Here is an 18,332-nt window from a genome sequence, read left to right on the forward strand (position 1 = left end):
TTGTCCGGCTCAAAGACTGACTGTTTGTACTGTAAAGATTGTACCGCTAGAGGGGAATTAGTGTTTAGGTACACAACACAATATTGTCCTTAAAACTTACTTTCTAATGCAGAAAGAAAAATGTTTGTTAATCCAGTTCGGTTTTCTTTACCTCAATTTAGTTCTGACAATGTCAACACCATATGTATTCAAAATCATCACGAGTAGTTCTGCCCTCGAGTGGTTAAAGTGAAGAACTAACACTCTACTAGTAAAGTCAAACGCAACAATATAGTAGTACTTCAAGACTTTTACTAAAACTAAAACTAAGTAATAGTTTGTTAGACTTGTTGCGTTTGTCTTTTGACAATATCTACTGGTTACAATGAAGTAAAGCCAATCGCAATAACATCGTATTATTTCTGGTTGATACTTTCAAAATATAACAATTAAAATTGACGTGTAGTTGCGCAGTGTGGCCACCGGAGGGCAGCACTACTTATTTTATCCATAGATAATGCACGATTTCAAACAACCAGTATTGTAAACTTTGTGAATGCGCGGTGGACCTAACATCTTAGCGTATTATTTGGAATTTACCAGTAAAGTGAATATTAATAGTAGTCACATAAGGTAGTTAGAGGTTAAGAAGAGAGGATTTCGACTTGATTCTTGGTAATTGTTTCCGCTCCACTCCAGTCCACTAGGCGGCGGTAGTGGTTTTATAAGCTGGCTGCCAACCGCCCATATTTATAAGAAGAGGAAGCAGCAGCAGTCACTTGGTTGCTGTCTTCCTCGACAGAAACATCACTTTTGAAACTGGTAAGATTATATTATGAATATCACTGATTGCTTTTTGTGATAACATATTTAGACTAGTAGAGTAGTGTAGTAATATAACTAACGTCAATGCAACCCACGGCCTTTCTGTTCTGTGAATGAATAACGTTAACATTCGTCGCTTATGGTTTCATGCTAGCGTTAAACTTCAATTCGGTATGATTAACGCAAGCAGTATGAAACTGCGGGAGCTGGCAGTAAAACTGAGTTATGAAAAAACGATACGGTTTTGGTGGATAAATTGTATGTCGGATTTAACACCGAAATTAGGCTACAACTCAAATCATGTAGCCACTTCTATGACACGTGTCTGGTGTTGAACGTGGTGTGGTTGGGTTACTGCCGTGTTCCCTTAGCATGTACAGCAGCTGCATTAGCCGGTAACGCTGGGGCCTATTGCTAACTCCACGTGGTAAGCATGCTAGCTAACATGGTACATTAGCGTAGTAGATAAAATTAGTAATCGCAAGATACATACTAGCACAGCATGAATGATTGCATTTTAACCTAAGTGTAATGTTGCTTGTATATGATGAGGTATCCACTTGTATGGCTTTAGCTGTCCCTCTCCCCTGATGACTTGCACTGGGCTCTGAGTCTGTATGAAGAGAAACGTGCATCTTTGGCCCTGACAAGCCGGAGTTTCTGAGGAGAAAATAAGCTAATGTTGGTCTAGGTTATGGTCATGACTATACAATAACACATGCTTTTGTCCTTTTTCAGATCACTTACAACAATTGGAAGCACTCATAGACTGGACTCCAAATAGGTATGTAAAATGTATGTGTTCTCATAGTTATAAATGTTGTGGCATCCAACTGAACACCCATTGTTTACGAAAATCTTTTGGTGTAAATGTTAGAAATTTTTTCATAGTGGACAAAGGTGTAGTTATGAACTGTGACCACCGGAGAGAGCAATGAACACACATTTTACAATTAACTCTCACGAGCTCATTGAGTAAATCAGACTACACACATGCGCATACTAGCACTATCAAGGATATTAAAAATAAAACTTTAAATTGGCACCCTTCATTGAAAGTAATTCTGTCTCAAGTAGTCTGTGTTGAGCACATCACTAAAAATGGTGAAATGGCTTTGTATACTAAATGGACGTTTATTGCTGTTAAGATATTTGTTTGCGAATCTAGCTGTACTTGTGCATGTCAACTACTGCAACCCAATGCTTTTGTTATTCCTGCCAGTTGTTCAAACTCAAACTGTCCCTCTCCCCTGATGACTTGCACTGGGCTCTGAGTCTGTATGAAGACAAACGTGCATCTTTGGCCCTGACAGGCTGGAGTTTCTGAGGAGAAACTACACAAATGAAAAGTGAAGTTAAAAGAAGTCAAAAGTGAGAATTATAACACTTACAATGGTATTTTCTTCTTTCTTCAGGTGTTAAAGTGAAGCCACTTACACACTGGACTTAAATCAGGTTTGTCATAACGCAGCATTTCTTGGCCTTTAACTAGCAGACACTGAATGCTGATCTCTTGTGATGTATAGCACTGGGCTCAGAAAACTAGTGATGACAGAAGTGCAGTTCTGCCCTTGACAAGGCAGACTCTGATGAGATTGATATAAAAGATGTTTTAACCGTGTAGGATTGAGATTATTCTGACTGACGTTTCCTGTTTATTTTTCAGGTACTGGTCCTCCCACAGACATCAGCTTTATAACAATGTTGTAATTTTTTTTTTTTAAGCAAATGTTAACCAGTATTTAATTTTTGATCCAATAAAACTTCTAAAAGTATTGTTTCTTCCCTTTTGTGCAACTACTATTCCAGAGTATAGGGACAGTAGATTATTGAAATGATGTAATGACTTGTTACCCTTGTGTCACTGAAGTTACTCAACTGCGACATTATAAATGTTTTGCAGTTGCTCTAATTCTGTTGACTTGGAGCACTGAGAACCTGATACTGATTTTGATCCAAGTGTAAATCAATTTTTTTTTAACTCAAACAGTTTCAAATTGTAATTATTTGGTATATACAGGGTATTGATAAAATAGTGATACAGGATACATCTAATGTGGAAATGGTAATGTTGAAATGAAATTAGTTGTATTTTAAAATGATACTTTCTAAACTAAAGTTTTACCATATGGAGTATTTTCTGTTGTGTACACTATTGTTGAAGGGTAAACAATCTTAACACTGAAAAGCAAGGTATTCCCCTTTAGGTGTGTGCACAATTCAAATCAATCATTTTCACTACATGATCACATCGCTTCACTGTCTGTACCCTGTAATTTAATTACAGAGGAATTTACTGGAGGGTGTAATTTCTAGGTCCCTAAACATGAAATCGTCACCAATTATATATTATTGGTACATCGTATACAATGTACTGCAGCGCTGGGCTAGCTTTATGCAGTGGTGTATGATGTAGTTTTTATATTATGAATAGATTTGAAGTTACCTGTAATCCATTTCATCTCATGTAGGGTTACATAAACAATAGAATAATACACCATACCCAAATTCATTCAGAGCATTGTCTTGCTCCACAGTAAATATGAGATTCAAGAAATCACAAACATAAATTACAACTTAGTTTCTGTATCTTTATTATAATTCTAACAATTTATGATCTCTTAAAACATTTGAAATTCATATGTTTATATGAATGTGTATATGCGTATTACATATACATATATATTCTGTAAGTTACCTTTTATCAGTTCATATTCTCATTTTTTAAAAGATCTCTTAAAGGAAAAGAAATGCTTTCTATAGAGTCACACCGGTTCCCTCAGATCTTACTTTATCTCCTGACAGCAACCATGAGCCTCTATAAATTATAACTATCAAATGCAAAGAAATGATTGAAAACAATTCTCACCAGCCACTTAATGAGAACATCCTTGTATCAGTAAGATATGTTTTTAGAATGTCTTATCCAAAGAATTAATTGGCCCTATTTACACTAGCAAACGCTTTTGAGACCTGTTAGAAACAAGTAGAAATGAGTTTGGGCAGGAAGCCACATTCTGCTTGTTCACCCTTTCAGAAACATGCCCCTTTTTGGCTGAAAATTACTTCAAGTCCTTTAAAGGGAAATGTTAAAAAAAAAAAAAAAAAAACACAGTTGCTAATGGAAATAGGGTCATTGCATAATATGCTGGTAATAAACAATGAGCTGTGAGCACACTGGCACATGTCAGCAATGGCAGAAGGTGCTTTGTACAAAACAAGGAGATGCAAATGATGAGCGAAAACAGACTGGAGCTCTTAATACTGTCAGGTCAATAACAGTAGAAGGGGGCAGATGTAGAGAACGGGTCAAACTGTAAAGAAAGCAGAACAGTTAAATAAATACATTGTACCTTTTCATGTTAAGCATTATTTGGAAGACAGAGATTCTTTAGAACTTTTGAGACTTTTTTTACATCTTAAACCATAATTAGATGACCATCGTTTTCATCGTCCTTATTGCTATTTCCCTTCCATTCAAATCTAACCTCTCATTGACCACCAGCACAAAACAATTACAGACAAATCCACCTTAATGACCTGTGTTCATTCACATGCCTATATGTATGTGCAGTTTGAGCGAAATGATCTATGAAAACTCATTTATCTTTTTGCATAAAACAGACAAGACAGCAGGGCCCGGGAGAAGAGTAAACTCCCCTAATTACGTCTGATGTATAGCGTACGTTTGATATGTGTTCGAGGACTCAAAAGCGGCAGGAGAGGTGAAGTGTTGTTCAAGGTAGAGAGGTCATGAGAAAGCCCTTATATTTGATCTCAGCAGCAGTGAGAAAAGCAGGACTGTGGTTATAGTGAGATGTAAATGTGCAGTGGAAACTGATAGGAAAGTAAAAAGATTGCAGTGCAATATGGCACGTCAAGACGCAGAAAAAGAATGAAATGTGTGTATGTAATCAATCAAAACGGGCTGTCTATTAGCCAGAATTGAGAAGGAAAAAAAAAGGACAGCTTAAATAAAGTGATACATTATTTTCACTTATGTGTATCGTGGGCATCCCCAGAGCAACAGTTGCTACACTTTTAGTATCTGCATATTAAGTAGCAACTAACTTTTAAAAGAGTGAGGAAATCATATTTTGAGGCCATAAAGGTCAACATGATACTGATTAAAGCTTCACAGTCTGTTGAAAGAAAAACAAAAAGGAGAAAGTGTGTCTAAAAATGTGCTTCACATTAAGTTGCAATGCTTCTTGTCACATAGAAGCAATGTTAAGGGTACCGTGCAAGAAATAATATGCATCTTTCTATTCAAAAATACCTATATATACATACATATATATATTTATATATATCACCAATACCATCTTCATCACAGTCAGAAAATACACTGACTGCACAAGAGCACCATATCAGGAACTCTCTGAAGCTATAATAACAGTAAGGACGATGAAGTAATGATAAATAGTAACAATAAATCTCTTCATATCAATATCAGTATTCCAGTATTCCCATTTGAAGTTTAAAAATTGTAAGAACAATCATAGTATTAAAACTCAATATAAGCGTTGTCTCTCAGATTCCCTCGGCTGGGTGGCTGCTTGTTTCCTCCTGGATTTTGTCGAGAGAGAAAGGCCACTCCTGGAAGGAGCAGGGGCGATTGGGTGGGAAAGAGCAAGAAAATGGCAGTTTTTCCTCTTCCCCTCCCCTCTCCTTTCCAGTCTCCCTCGGACGGAAGGTCTGAATGGTTGAACAACAGTTGCCTCAACGCTGAGGAAGTCTTTCTTGGTAAATCAAATGCTCTGGGGTATTTCTCTTCACATTGTCACATCCAGTCTAACAGTTGAAAGCAGTCTGTCTCCTTTTGTATATCTTGGATCCAAACATATAGTGTGTCTATATATAAGGTGTCCCATAAACTCTTAACACAATCACTTGCAAGTGTGTGTGTCTACATGTTGGTGTATGCATGCAGGCATGTATAGTAGTAACTGGTGTGTGTGTGTGTGTGTGTGTGTGTGTGTGTGTGTGTGTGTGTGTGTGTGTGTGTGTGTGTGTGTGTGTGTGTGTGTGTGTGTGTGTGTGTGTCTGTGTCTGTGTCTGTGTCTGTGTGTGTGTGTGTGTGTGTGTGTGTGTGTGTGTGTGTGTGTGTGTGTGTCTGTGTCTGTGTCTGTGTCTGTGTCTGTGTCTGTGTGTGTGTGTGTGTGTGTGTGTGTGTGTGTATCGGTGTGATTCTTTATTTTTTATTTTTACTTTGTTGGTCTGGGCACTTATTTTTGCTACAAATTTGTGATACAGTGACCAGTCTGTATATATGTCATTATAAGACTTAAGATGATAAAGAGCTATAGAGAAACACATAAGATCCTGATCACAGGACCTGCAGTGGGGACAGAGCCCTATCAGTGATGAGGTAAAAACAAGACGTAACCAATCAAAGCTGAACACGCAGACAGCCTCCTTGGTTTGAACCAAGTTATCCATCTGAGCCCTCTTCACCTCTAAAAGACGTGGAAGCTGTCCTGATATACTGCCCTGCGTCGTCCTACGTTCACCATACAGACAGACAAAGCCTCACATCTGCAAACATTTACCCCCATTCACCCACAAATATTCATCCTCATTGATATTCAGACAATTTAAAACTAACATCCACTCACACGGGGAGGGGTTATCATTGATTGCACTCTTGGTGGGTGCCACTCGTAAACCTGAACAGCCGGCTGAGGGGGTAAAAAGACTACTCAACAAGATGCCTGCACGACGAAGGACACCTTTATCTTTTTCTCTAGCTCGCCAACAACACAACCCGCTCTTCTTTTTTTATCGAACTGGCTTTAGATTTAATCCTCTCTCTTCAGTATTTGCTTCGGTTTTATCATTCATAATATCTGTCTTCGTATGATTTTCATATGATTTCTGGATGAAAGTTTCTGTGTTACTTGTTGATTGGTGTGACCGTGCATGCATGTGGGGAGTGTACTTGTGTAAATCAGCCTGCCACAACTGGGGAGCGCCAGCCGGTGTTTTTATGGATCATCAGCCATTCTTCCATCCCATCTTTCCATCTCCTTTTGGAACTTGACTCCCGCTTTCTGTCCTCTCTGTGTGAAATCTGTTCCCCCCTCATTTGTTGTGTGAATCCTCCATGGATAGCAGCAGTTGTGTTTTCCACCCTCATTGACTCCCACCCCTCCTTTCTCACTCTCTCTCTCTCTTTATGATTATGCGTTTGCAACCTCAGCTCCGACTCCCGTCGTCCCTCCTCCTCTCAGTCTGTCCATCCCGAGGTGAGAGAACAGAGATGGGGAATGGACTGCTGGACATCCTGAGGACAGAAGAACAGACATAGGACACAAGTGATGTTTGGTGTTTTTTGTGAAATGATTATGAATGGTGTTTGTTGTTTTGTAGCATAGTAGTGAGTTGTTTTCCCGTGACTCATCCATGAAAAGGACATCCTGGCCTTTACACAATATTTTATTTGTGGTAGGGGGGTGGAGTCCATCACAACAGGAGTTGATGATGTGCATTAAACATTAACCTCTGAATAGAACATTTTTGGTCAATGTCCTCTGTGGTGGACAATTAATCTGTTTTTGTATAAAATGCAAGGTACTTCAGGAGAAAGGTATAATTGTTTTAGACTTTTTAACCTTTAGCCTTAGACTGAATTGCAGTACACAGTACACATGCAGTTGTCTGGAGAAGTTTGTTGATTTTGTTGATTGGTTAGTTGACCTGAGCCACGCCAGCGGCTGTGGTAGATTTGTACAACTGACCATTAATTATAGGGATGGGAAGTCTCTAAGTTGCTTTGGTGTTTGTAGATTCACTGCTTTAGGTGTGTATGGGTTAAAGTGAGGCATTGTAAAGCACTTTGTCCTGTTTTCAGTTGAAAAGCATATATTTATAAAACTATATTTGTTACTTCAGAGTGTATTTTAGTCTATTCTTATATTATGTATTTTATTAATAAAAAAAAAAATATATATATATTCTGTATACAATTCTGTATTGAGCTATTTTCATTTATTTTATTTGTTATGTTTATTTTATATTCATATATATTTTCCCATGCAATGCCTGGATAACCTGCTCTGTAATATAAGGATTTTCAAATTTGGTATCGATAAAGTATATCAATCTATCTATTTATGTACTGTCTGTCTGTCACAAAAAGTAATAAAAAAAAGTCATAGAATAACGTGATTAAAACAAAATCATAAAAATTCATAGTATAGTATGTCATGAAAAAGTCATAGTATAGTATGCCATGAAAATGTCATAAAGTCATAAATAAATCATAGTATAATAGTATGTCAAAAAAAATTCATATAGTATGATGAAAAATGAAAAATGACAAAACATTTGATAAAAAAGTCATAGTATAGTATGTTGAAAAAGTGATCAAAAAGTCATAGTATAGTATGTTGAAAAAAGTCATAGAATAATACGTCGAAAAACCTAATAACAAAGTCATAGTATAGTATGTCGAAAAAAGTCATAGTATAGTATGTCGAAAAACCTTATAACAAAGTCATAGTATAGTATGTTGAAAAAAGTCATAGTATGTCAAAAAAAGTGACAAAAATGTCCTAGTATAGTATCTCAAAAAATGTGATAAAAAAAGTCATAGTATAAAATGTCGAAAAAAGACATAGTATAGTATGTTGAAAAAAGTGACAAAAACGTCCTATTATAGTATGTCAAACAACAACAATTTTATTATAAAAGTGAGGCATTGTAAAGCACTTCGTCCTGTTTTCAGTTGAAAAGCATGATGCAAGTGCAATCCATTAACTATATTTGTTGCTTCAGAGTGTATTTTAGTCTATTCTTATATTGTATTTTATTAATTAAAAAAAAAAAAAAAAAAAAAAATATATATATATATATATATATATATATATATATATATATCATTTCTTTCTTGAATTCTGTATTGAGTATTTTCATTTATTTTATTTGTTGTGTTTATTTTATATTCATATATATTTCCCATGCAATGCCTGGATAACCTGCTATGTAATGTAATCTGTAGGATTTTCAAATTTGGTATCAATAAAGTATATCAATCTATCTATCTATGTACTGTCTGTCTGTCACAAAAAGTAATGAAATAAGTCATAGAATAGCATGTGATTAAAAAAATCATAAAAATTCATAGTATAGTATGTCATTAAAAAGTCATAGTATAGTATGCCATGAAAATGTCATAAAGTCATAAATAAATCATAGTATAATAGTATGTCATAAAGAATTCATATAGTATGACGAAAAATGTGTTAAAAAAGTCATAGTATATATACTGTAGTATGTCGAAAAAAGTCATAGTATAGTATGTCAAAAAAGTCATAGTGTAGTATGACAAACAATTTGATAAAAAAGTCATGAAAAAAGTCATAGTATAGTATGTGGAAAAAAGTCATAGAATAGGATGGCGAAAAAACTAATAAAAAAGTCATAGTATAGTATGTTGAAAAAAGTTACTAAAACTTCATAGTATAGTATGTCAAAAATTTGATGAAAAAAGTCACAGTATAGTATGTCGAAAAAAGTGATAAAAAAGTCATAGTATAGTATGTCAAAAAAAGTCATAGTATAGTATGTCGAAAAAAGTGATAAAAAAGTCATAGTATAGTATGTCGAAAAAGTGATCAAAAAGTCATAGTATAGTATGTCGAAAAAGTGATCAAAAAGTCATAGTATAGTATGTCGAAAAAAGTCATAGTATAGTATGTCGAAAAAAGTGACTAAAGCGTCACAGTATAGTATGTCGAAAAAAGTGATAAAAACAACATAGTATAGTATGTCAAAAAAAGTCATAGTATAGTGTGTCAAAAAAAGTGACAAAAATGACATTGTAATAGTATGTCAAAAACAATTCATAGTATAGTGTGTCAAAAAAAGTCATAGTATAGTATATGGAAAAAAGTCATAGAATAGGATGGTGAAAAAACTAATAAAAAAGTCATAGTATAGTATGTTGAAAAAAGTGACTAAAAGTTCATAGTATAGTATGTCAAAAATGTGACTAAAAAAAAGTCACAGTATAGTATGTCGAAAAAAGTGATAAAAAAGTCATAGTATAGTATTATATGTCATGAAAAAGTCATGAAAAATGTCATAGTATAGTATGTCAAAAAAAGTCATAGTATAGTATGTCGAAAAAACAAATGAAAAAGTCATACTATAAGTATGTCGAAAAAAGTCATAGTATAGTTTGTCGAAAAAAGCCTTAGTATAGTATGCCGAAAAAAATGATAAAAAAAGACGTAGTATAGTGTGTCGAAAAAATTGACAAAAACAACATAGTATAGTATGTCAAAAAATTCATAGTATAGTATGTCAAAAAAAGTAATAAAGAAGTCATAGTATAGTATGTGGAAAAAAGTCATAGAATAGGATGGCGAAAAAACTAATAAAAAAGTCATAGTATAGTATGTTGAAAAAAGTGACTAAAAGTTCATAGTATATAGTATGTCAAAAATGTGATTAAAAAAAAGTCATAGTATAGTATTATATGTCATGAAAAAGTCATGAAAAAAGTCATAGTATAGTATGTCAAAAAAAGTCATAGTATAGTATGTCGAAAAAACAAATGAAAAAGTCATAGTATAGTATGTCGAAAAAAGTCAAAGTATAGTTTGTCGAAAAAAGCCTTAGTATAGTATGCCGAAAAAAGTGATAAAAAAGACATAGAATAGTATGTCGAAAAAAATCATAGAATAGTATGTCGAAAAGAGTCATAGAATAGAATGTCGAAAAAAGTGATAAAAAAGTCGTAGTGTAGTATGTTGTAAAAGTGACAAAAACGTTATAGTATAGTATGTCAAAATGTGATAAAAAAAATCATAGTATAGAACGTTGAAAAAAGTGATGAAAAAAGTCATAGTATAGTATGTCAAAAAAAGTGACAAAACAACATAGTATAGTATCTAAAAAAAAAGTCATAGTATAGTGTGTCAAAAAAAGTCATAGTATGGTATGTGGAAAAAAAGTCATAGAATAGGATGGCAAAAAAACTAATAAAAAAGTCATAGTATAGTATGTCGAAAAAAGTGACAAAAAAGTCATAGTGTAGTATGTCAAAAATGTGATTAAAAAAGTCAAAGTATAGTACGTCGAAAAAAGTGATAAAAAAGTCATAGTATAGTATGTCGAAAAAAGTCACAAAAACAACATAGTGTAGCATGTCAAAAAAAGTCATAGTATAGTATGTCGAAAAAATGAATAAAAAAGTCATAGTATAGTATGTCGAAAAAAGTCATAGTATAGTATGCCGAAAAAAGTGGTAAAAAAGTCATAGTATAGTATGTCGAAAAGAGTCATAGAATAGAATGTCGAAAAAAGTGATAAAAAAGTCGTGTAGTATGTTGTAAAAGTGACAAAAACGTTATAGTATAGTATGTCAAAATGTGATAAAAAAAATCATAGTATAGTAAGTCAAAAAAAGTAACAAAAACAACATACTATAGTATGTAAAAAAAAAAGTCATAGTATAGTGTGTCAAAAAAAGTCGTAGTGTAGTATGTCAAAAATGTGATTAAAAAAGTCAAAGTATAGTATGTCGAAAAAATGAATAAAAAAGTCATAGTATAGTATGTCGAAAAAATGAATAAAAAAGCCATAGTATAGTATGCCGAAAAAAGTGGTAAAAAAGAAATAGTATAGGATGTCGAAAAAAATCATAGAATAGCATGTCGAAAAAAGTTATAAAAAAGACATAGAATAGTATGTCGAAAAGAGTCATAGAATAGAATGTCGAAAAAAGTGATAAAAAAGTCATAGTATAGTACGTCGAAAAAAGTTATAAAAAAGTCATGGTATAGTATGTCGAAAAAAGTGATCAAAAAGTCATAATATAGTATCTTGAAAAAAGTGACAAAAACAACACAGTATATTATGTCAAAAAAATTTGATAAAAAAGTCATATTATAGAAAATCGAAAAAAAGTCATAGTATAGTGTGTGAAAAAATTCAAACTATAGTATGTCGAAAAAAGACAGGATAGCATGTCGAAAAAAGTAATAAAAAAGTCATTGTATAGTATGTCGAAAAAACTAATAAAAAAGTCATAGTATAGTATCTTGAAAAAAGTGACAAAAACAACACAGCATAGTATGTCAAAAAAATTTGATAAAAAAGTCATATTATAGAAAATCGAAAAAAGTCATAGTATAGTATGTGGAAAAAAGTCATAGAATAGTATGTTGAAAAAAGTGATAAAAAAGTCACAGTATAGTATGTCAAAAAATAAGATAAATAAGTCATAGTATAGTATGTCGAAAAATTTCATAAAAACGTCATAGTATGGTATGTCGAAAAAAGTGATAAAAAAGTCATAGTATAGTATGTCAAAAAAAGTTATAAAAAAGTCATAGTATAGTATGACTAAAAAAGTCATAGTATACAGTAATATGTCAAAAAAAAGTTATAAAAAAGTCATAGTATAGTATGTCGAAAAAAGTGAGAAAAAAGTCATAGTATAGTATGACTAAAAAAGTCATAGTACAGTATGTCGAAAAAAGTCATAGAATAGTATGTCGAAAAAAACTAATAAAAAAGTCATAATATAGTATCTTGAAAAAAGTGACAAAAACAACACAGTATATTATGTCAAAAAAATTTGATAAAAAAGTCATATTATAGAAAATGGAAAAAAAGTCATAGTATAGTGTGTGAAAAAAGTCATAGTATAGTATGTCGAAAAAAGTGATCAAAAATTCAAACTGTAGTATTTCAAAAAAAGACAGAATAGCATGTCGAAAAAAGTAATAAAAAAGTCATTGTATAGTATGTCGAAAAAAGTGATCAAAAAGTCATAGTATAGTATGTGGATAAAAGTCATAGAATAGTATGTCGAAAAAACTAATAAAAAAGTCATAGTATAGTATCTTGAAAAAAGTGACAAAAACAACACAGCATAGTATGTCGAAAAAAGCGATAAAAAAGTCACAGTATAGTATGTCAAAAAATAAGATAAATAAGTCATTGTATAGTATGTCGAAAAAAGTGATCAAAAAGTCATAGTATAGTATGTGGAAAAAAGTCATAGAATAGTATGTTGAAAAAAGTGATAAAAAAGTCACAGTATAGTATGTCAAAAAATGTCATAAAAACGTCATAGTATGGTATGTCGAAAAAAGTCATAGTATAGTATGACTAAAAAAGTCATAGTACAGTATGTCGAAAAAAAGAGATAAAAAAAGTAATATTATAGCATGTTGAAAAAAGTAACAAAAGTCATAGTATAGTATGTAATAAAAAAGTCATGAAAAAGTCATAAAAAGTCACAGTACTGTGGCCATATTACCTCACTTGGTAGAGCAGGCGCAGATATATATAGGTTTACGCCTCAACGCAGAAGGTTCAGGGTTCGAGTCTGACCTGTGACAGTTTCCTGCATGTCTTTCCCTTCTCCCTTTCACGTCTAGCTAGCCTATCCATTAAAGGCAGAAATGCCCAAAAAAATAATCTTAAAAAAAATGTCATAGTTTTAGATGTCAGGAAAAAATCATGAAAAAGGTCATAATGTACTATGTCGAAAAAAGTGATAAAAAAGTCATAGTAAAGTATGTCGAACAAAGTCAAAGTATAGTATGTCGAAAAAAGTCATAGTATAGTATGTCAAAAAAAGTCATAGTATAGTATGTCAAAAAAAGTGATAAAAAAATTCATATTATAGTATGGCGAAAAAAAGTCATAGCATAGTCTGTCAAAGTGAAAAAAGTCAGAGTATAGTATGACGAAAAAAGTCATAATATAGCGTGTGTAAAAAAGTGATAAAAAAGTCATCGTATAGTATGTCATAAAATTGCATGAAAAAGTCATAGTATGTCATGAAAAAGTAAGGAAAAAAGTCATAGAATAGTATGTCGAAAAAAGTGATAAAAAAGTCATAGAATAGTATGTCAAAAATATGATAAAAAAGTCATAGCATAGTATGTCGAAAAAAGTGATCAAAAAGTCAAAGTATAGTCTGTCGAAAAAAGATAGAATAGTATGTCAAAAAAAGTAATAAAAAGACATAGTATAGTATGTCGAAAAAAGTCATAGAATAGTATGTCAAAAATAGTGATAAAAATGTCATAGTATAGTATGTCGAAAAAAGTGACAAAAACGTCACAGTATAGTATGTCGAAATATGTGATAAAAAAGTCATAGTATAGTATTTTCATTAAATGGCGGAAATTCCACAAAAGAAATCGTAGTACAGCATGTCATAAAAAAGTAATGAAAAAAGTCATAGTATTATATGTACTGAAAAAGTCATAGTATTATATGTACTGAAAAAGTCATAGTATAATATGTCATAAAAAACTAATGAGAAAAAGTCACAGTGCTGTGGCCAGGTTTGCTCAGTTGGTAGAGCAGGCACAGATATATGTACAGGTTAATACCTCAACGCAAAAGGTTTAGGGTTCGAGTCTGACCTGTGATGGTTTCCTGCATGTCTTTTCCCTCTCTCTCCCCTTTCACGTCTAGCTGTCCTATCCATTAAATAATAATCTTTAAAAAAAAGTCATATGTCATGAAAAAGTCATGAAAAAAGTCATAGTGTACTATGTCAAAAAAAGTGATAAAAAGTCATAGTAAAGTATGTCGAAAAAAGTCATAGTATAGTATGTCAAAAAAAGTGATAAAAATGTCATAGTATAGTATGTCGAAAAAAGTCAGACTAGTATGTCAAAAAAGTGATAAAAATGTCATAGTATAGTATGTCGAAAAAAGTGACAAAAACGTCACAGTATAGTATGTCGAAATATGTGATAAAAAAGTCATAGTATAGTATTTTCATTAAATGGTGGAAATGCCACAAAAGAAATCGTAGTACAGCATGTCATAAAAAAGTAATGAAAAAAGTCATAGTATTATATGTACTGAAAAAGTCATAGTATAATATGTCATAAAAAACTAATGAGAAAAAGTCACAGTACTGTGGCCAGGTTTGCTCAGTTGGTAGAGCAGGCACAGATATATGTACAGGTTAATACCTCAACGCAAAAGGTTCAGGGTCCGAGTCTGACCTGTGATGGTTTCCTGCATGTCTTTCCCCTCTCTCTCCCCTTTCACGTCTAGCTGTCCTATCCATTAAATAATAATCTTTAAAAAAAAGGTCATATGTCATGAAAAAGTCATGAAAAAAGTCATAGTGTACTATGTCAAAAAAAGTGATAGAAAGTCATAGTAAAGTATGGCGAAAAAAGTCATAGCATAGTCTGTCAAAGTGAAAAAAGTCATAGTATAGTATGATGAAAAATGTAATAAAAAAAAGTCATAGTATAGTATGTCATAAAATGGCATGAAAAAGTAATGAAAAAAGTCATAGTATTACAGTATGTCATCAAAAGTTATAAAACATTCATAGTATAGTATGTCATAAAACATTTCATGAAAAAGTCATAGTAGTATAGTATGTAATAAAAGTCATGAAAAAGTCATAGTATAGCATGTATAAAAAGTCATGAAAGAAATTGAGGAAAATATCATAGTATGCCATAAAAAATGTTATTAAAGTCATATTAGTATAGTATGTAATAAATAAGTCATAGTATAGCATACTGTTAGAAAACTGCATAGAATAATCTTATATTCTCTCTCTCTGTTAAATTAAACTGCTGTGGATATTGTTAAGAAACCATAAGACTACTTGAACTCTAAACAAGATAACATGGAGCCATTGCGTGTCCTTGTCTGAGCACGGTGTGTTCATGCCCTCCAGACCAGATAGGGGAGACGTCATCGACTCTGACAAGGCAACAACTGGCGACATCAAACCCTGTCTCATGATTGTATTTCACACATAAATAAACTACTGTAGATACTGTACAATATGTCCCTTGTCTTGTGGGAAGACTACTGAAATAAAAATATCTCCCTAGAACAGCAGAGAAGAAACCTAGTCGAGATAAATTTTGTTTCCTTGACCAGAAAGACTACTTATTTAGACAAAACAGTGATGATGACTTTGATTTCACTAGGGTATTCTTTTTCTTTAGTGCCACTGTAGGAATTGTACAACTTGCAGGTGAATATCTGGTTGGAGTTTACCTAGTGACAAGACAATCAGAGAAACGAAGCAAAAATGAGTGGTATGTCTGGTAAAGGTAATACAAATATCTAATGGTCTTATGACAACTAGTTCAAAGCCTGTGTGAGGAGGCTGCGGTAAAACAGGAACTCCGTACAGCACGTTAAAGGAGCTCGCTACTCCAGAAGACAGAGTACGACTCTGTAGAGAAAAATTAAAAAAAAATTAAAAAAGGAGGTAAAGTTAAACTGTAATTGCTTGATTGCTATAAGAGTGTCTCCAGTGACGAGATTCACTGCACAAGGTACACAGCTTGGGTGAACTCCATACATGCTACCTGGCTCTTAATGAAATCAAGTAATTCAGGAGGGTAAAAACTTACACGAAAAGTAAGATATAATAGAAGTTAAAGATAAATCTTATAAACAGTAAGAGATAATACTTATACTATAAAGATAATAATAATATATAATATACTAATATACTTTGTATATTAAAGGGGTACACATTGTTGAAAAGTGGAGTGTAGGAAAAGTGATAGCCCAGCGAGGAGTCTGAGAAGACTGTCACTGAGCTGCTGTAGCGCACACACATAGAAGCTACACAGACTAAAGAGCTACTAGAGAGCTAAATGTACTTTTAAATTAGGATAATGGGTTTCCTATAGATGGATTGTATAGGAGTTCAATTTAACAGTTACTTTCACTCAGAAGTCAATTATATTTGACCTACTTATTGCCTTTATCTGAGGGATATTTAAATGATAGTTTTCCTATTAATTAAATAAAATATGTTTTTTCCAAATGCCAAAAGCTGATGAAAATTGTGAAAATACAAAAGTAAAGTGCTAAAAATCAAAAATACAGTTGAGTAGTAAAAGTTGTAAAAATAAAGCTGACACAAATTTTGAGCTGCTGTAACTGGAATTTCCCCAGTGTGGTCTAAAGAAAATCTTTCTTATCTTATATAGGTGATAAACAAACAGTTGATTTTTGATTTCAAAGACAAATTATGTCATTTTTAGGAATGACTAATTTCTTCAAAAGACAAAAGAGTTAGTAGCAGAGTTTTGTCAAATGCTTCCAGATATTATTGTAATCTGACATAATTTGGTTAAGACAAATTGGGATTTTTGTACACAGAACGTATGTTTATGAAATATGTTTTATTGTCATCAAACTGCCCGACAAACAAATAGACCTACAAGTCCAGCTGAAATGATTAGTTGCTTAATCACTTAGTGATTGACAGAAAAGTGATTTGATCATTTTCAGTTTCAAAAATGTGAGGACTTTTCTATATTGTTGCTTTTTAATACCTTAAGTACATATTTTTATGATACTTTTCTTACTTAGGTAATATTTCTAATGGAATATTGCTGGTAACAGAATATTTTTACAGTTTGGAATTAGTACTTTTACCTAGGCAAAGAATTTTAATATTTTGTCCACTATAACTATATGTTAAACCTTATTGAATTGACTAACCCTAATTACATTTCAACATTTTTGAATACGTAGAAAAGCAGTGTGTTTAAATGCAAAAAAGGAGAACTCCTCCTTTCTTTCAGAGGCTCAGAGAACAGCCAAGGTTAGGGACTTCCCAGATAATACACACACACACACACACACACACACACACACACACACACACATACACACACACACACACACACACACACACACACACACACACACACACACACACACACACACGCAGAGATAAGAGAAAAACAGGAGTTGTAGATGTGCAGTTTAGGCTCAGCAATCATCTTAATACACTGAGGTAGTTTTTGACATAAATTATATAATGTGATATGGTCCCATATCAGGTAACAAATTGGATAAATAGACTTCAAATTAGAAGTGCTTAGGGTTGCTCTATAGGCCTAAAAACTTTAATTCATAATGATTTTTAGAGCAGCAATTAGTATTACTTTGTGTTGCAAACCAAACCCAAAAATATAATAAACAACACATTTTTGTGTAATTCATCTGAGTTTATGAATTGAGACAATATTGAAACCGATACAGGTTGAGATGAGATTCCATTTATTTTGACTAGTGAGTTTTTTTCAGTAAAGCTGCAGCTGCATCTGACTTTGTTTGTATTTTGAGTTGCTATATCACAAATTGTTTAAACTAAATTATTAATTGATATTGATGTTGAAAATATTTTATTTTGGTGATTTCTTTTTCTTTTAAAGAAATTATTTATTGAATTTTTTGTTGCTTTTATACAGGTTTTGCTGTGTAACACAGGACACAGTGTTAATGGCTAAACCACTAAAACAGATAATTTATATATGCTGCTTATTGAGTCATGAGTTTTGTCATGCCTCAAACAGGAGGGATATAGTAGCAATAATAAATAAGGTGTTTAATAAATTTTGATTTATCTGATTATCTTGATCTAAAGATTTTTTTTGTTGCAAAAACACAACCCTAAGATAAACTGAGGCCTAAAAGAGAACAGTTTCCAAAAAACAGTGTTTCCTTTTCAGCATATTTGTATGGATTTTATAGAGTTAAAC

General features: G+C 32.6%; 1 protein-coding gene, 1 long non-coding RNA gene and 3 other non-coding genes across 10 annotated transcripts in view; 4 read left to right on the top strand and 1 right to left on the bottom strand.

Moving 5' to 3' along the window:
- Positions 1-361: 361 nt before the first annotated feature.
- LOC116064005 lies at positions 362-2,581 on the top strand. 2 transcript variants are annotated; one of them, XR_004896269.1, is made up of 4 exons: positions 362-801; positions 1,543-1,599; positions 2,220-2,259; positions 2,471-2,581. It is a non-coding gene; the product is annotated as an uncharacterized LOC116064005 (long non-coding RNA). The 2 variants fall into 2 exon arrangements; XR_004108415.2 differs by having other exon boundaries at positions 364-801; positions 1,543-1,588.
- Positions 1,384-1,475, top strand: LOC116064037. The gene has a single exon (XR_004108432.1). It is a non-coding gene; the product is annotated as a small nucleolar RNA SNORD88 (small nucleolar RNA).
- On the top strand, positions 2,047-2,138 carry LOC116064038. Its single transcript, XR_004108433.1, has one exon. It is a non-coding gene; the product is annotated as a small nucleolar RNA SNORD88 (small nucleolar RNA).
- On the top strand, positions 2,312-2,401 carry LOC116064039. Its single transcript, XR_004108434.1, has one exon. It is a non-coding gene; the product is annotated as a small nucleolar RNA SNORD88 (small nucleolar RNA).
- Positions 2,582-6,001: 3,420 nt separating the features above from the next.
- shank1 (SH3 and multiple ankyrin repeat domains 1) overlaps positions 6,002-18,332 on the bottom strand; it is a 96,460-nt gene continuing 84,129 nt past the window's right edge. For all 5 annotated transcript variants that reach the window (XM_031318774.2, XM_035996496.1, XM_031318770.2 and 2 more), the window contains one exon: positions 6,002-7,090. In XM_031318774.2, the coding sequence (XP_031174634.1) occupies positions 7,003-7,090 (88 nt within the window). In that variant the 3' untranslated portion in view covers positions 6,002-7,002. The remainder of the gene's footprint in view (positions 7,091-18,332) is intronic.

This window comes from Sander lucioperca, chromosome 21, assembly GCF_008315115.2.
Source record: "Sander lucioperca isolate FBNREF2018 chromosome 21, SLUC_FBN_1.2, whole genome shotgun sequence".
Classification (NCBI taxonomy): domain Eukaryota; kingdom Metazoa; phylum Chordata; class Actinopteri; order Perciformes; family Percidae; genus Sander; species Sander lucioperca.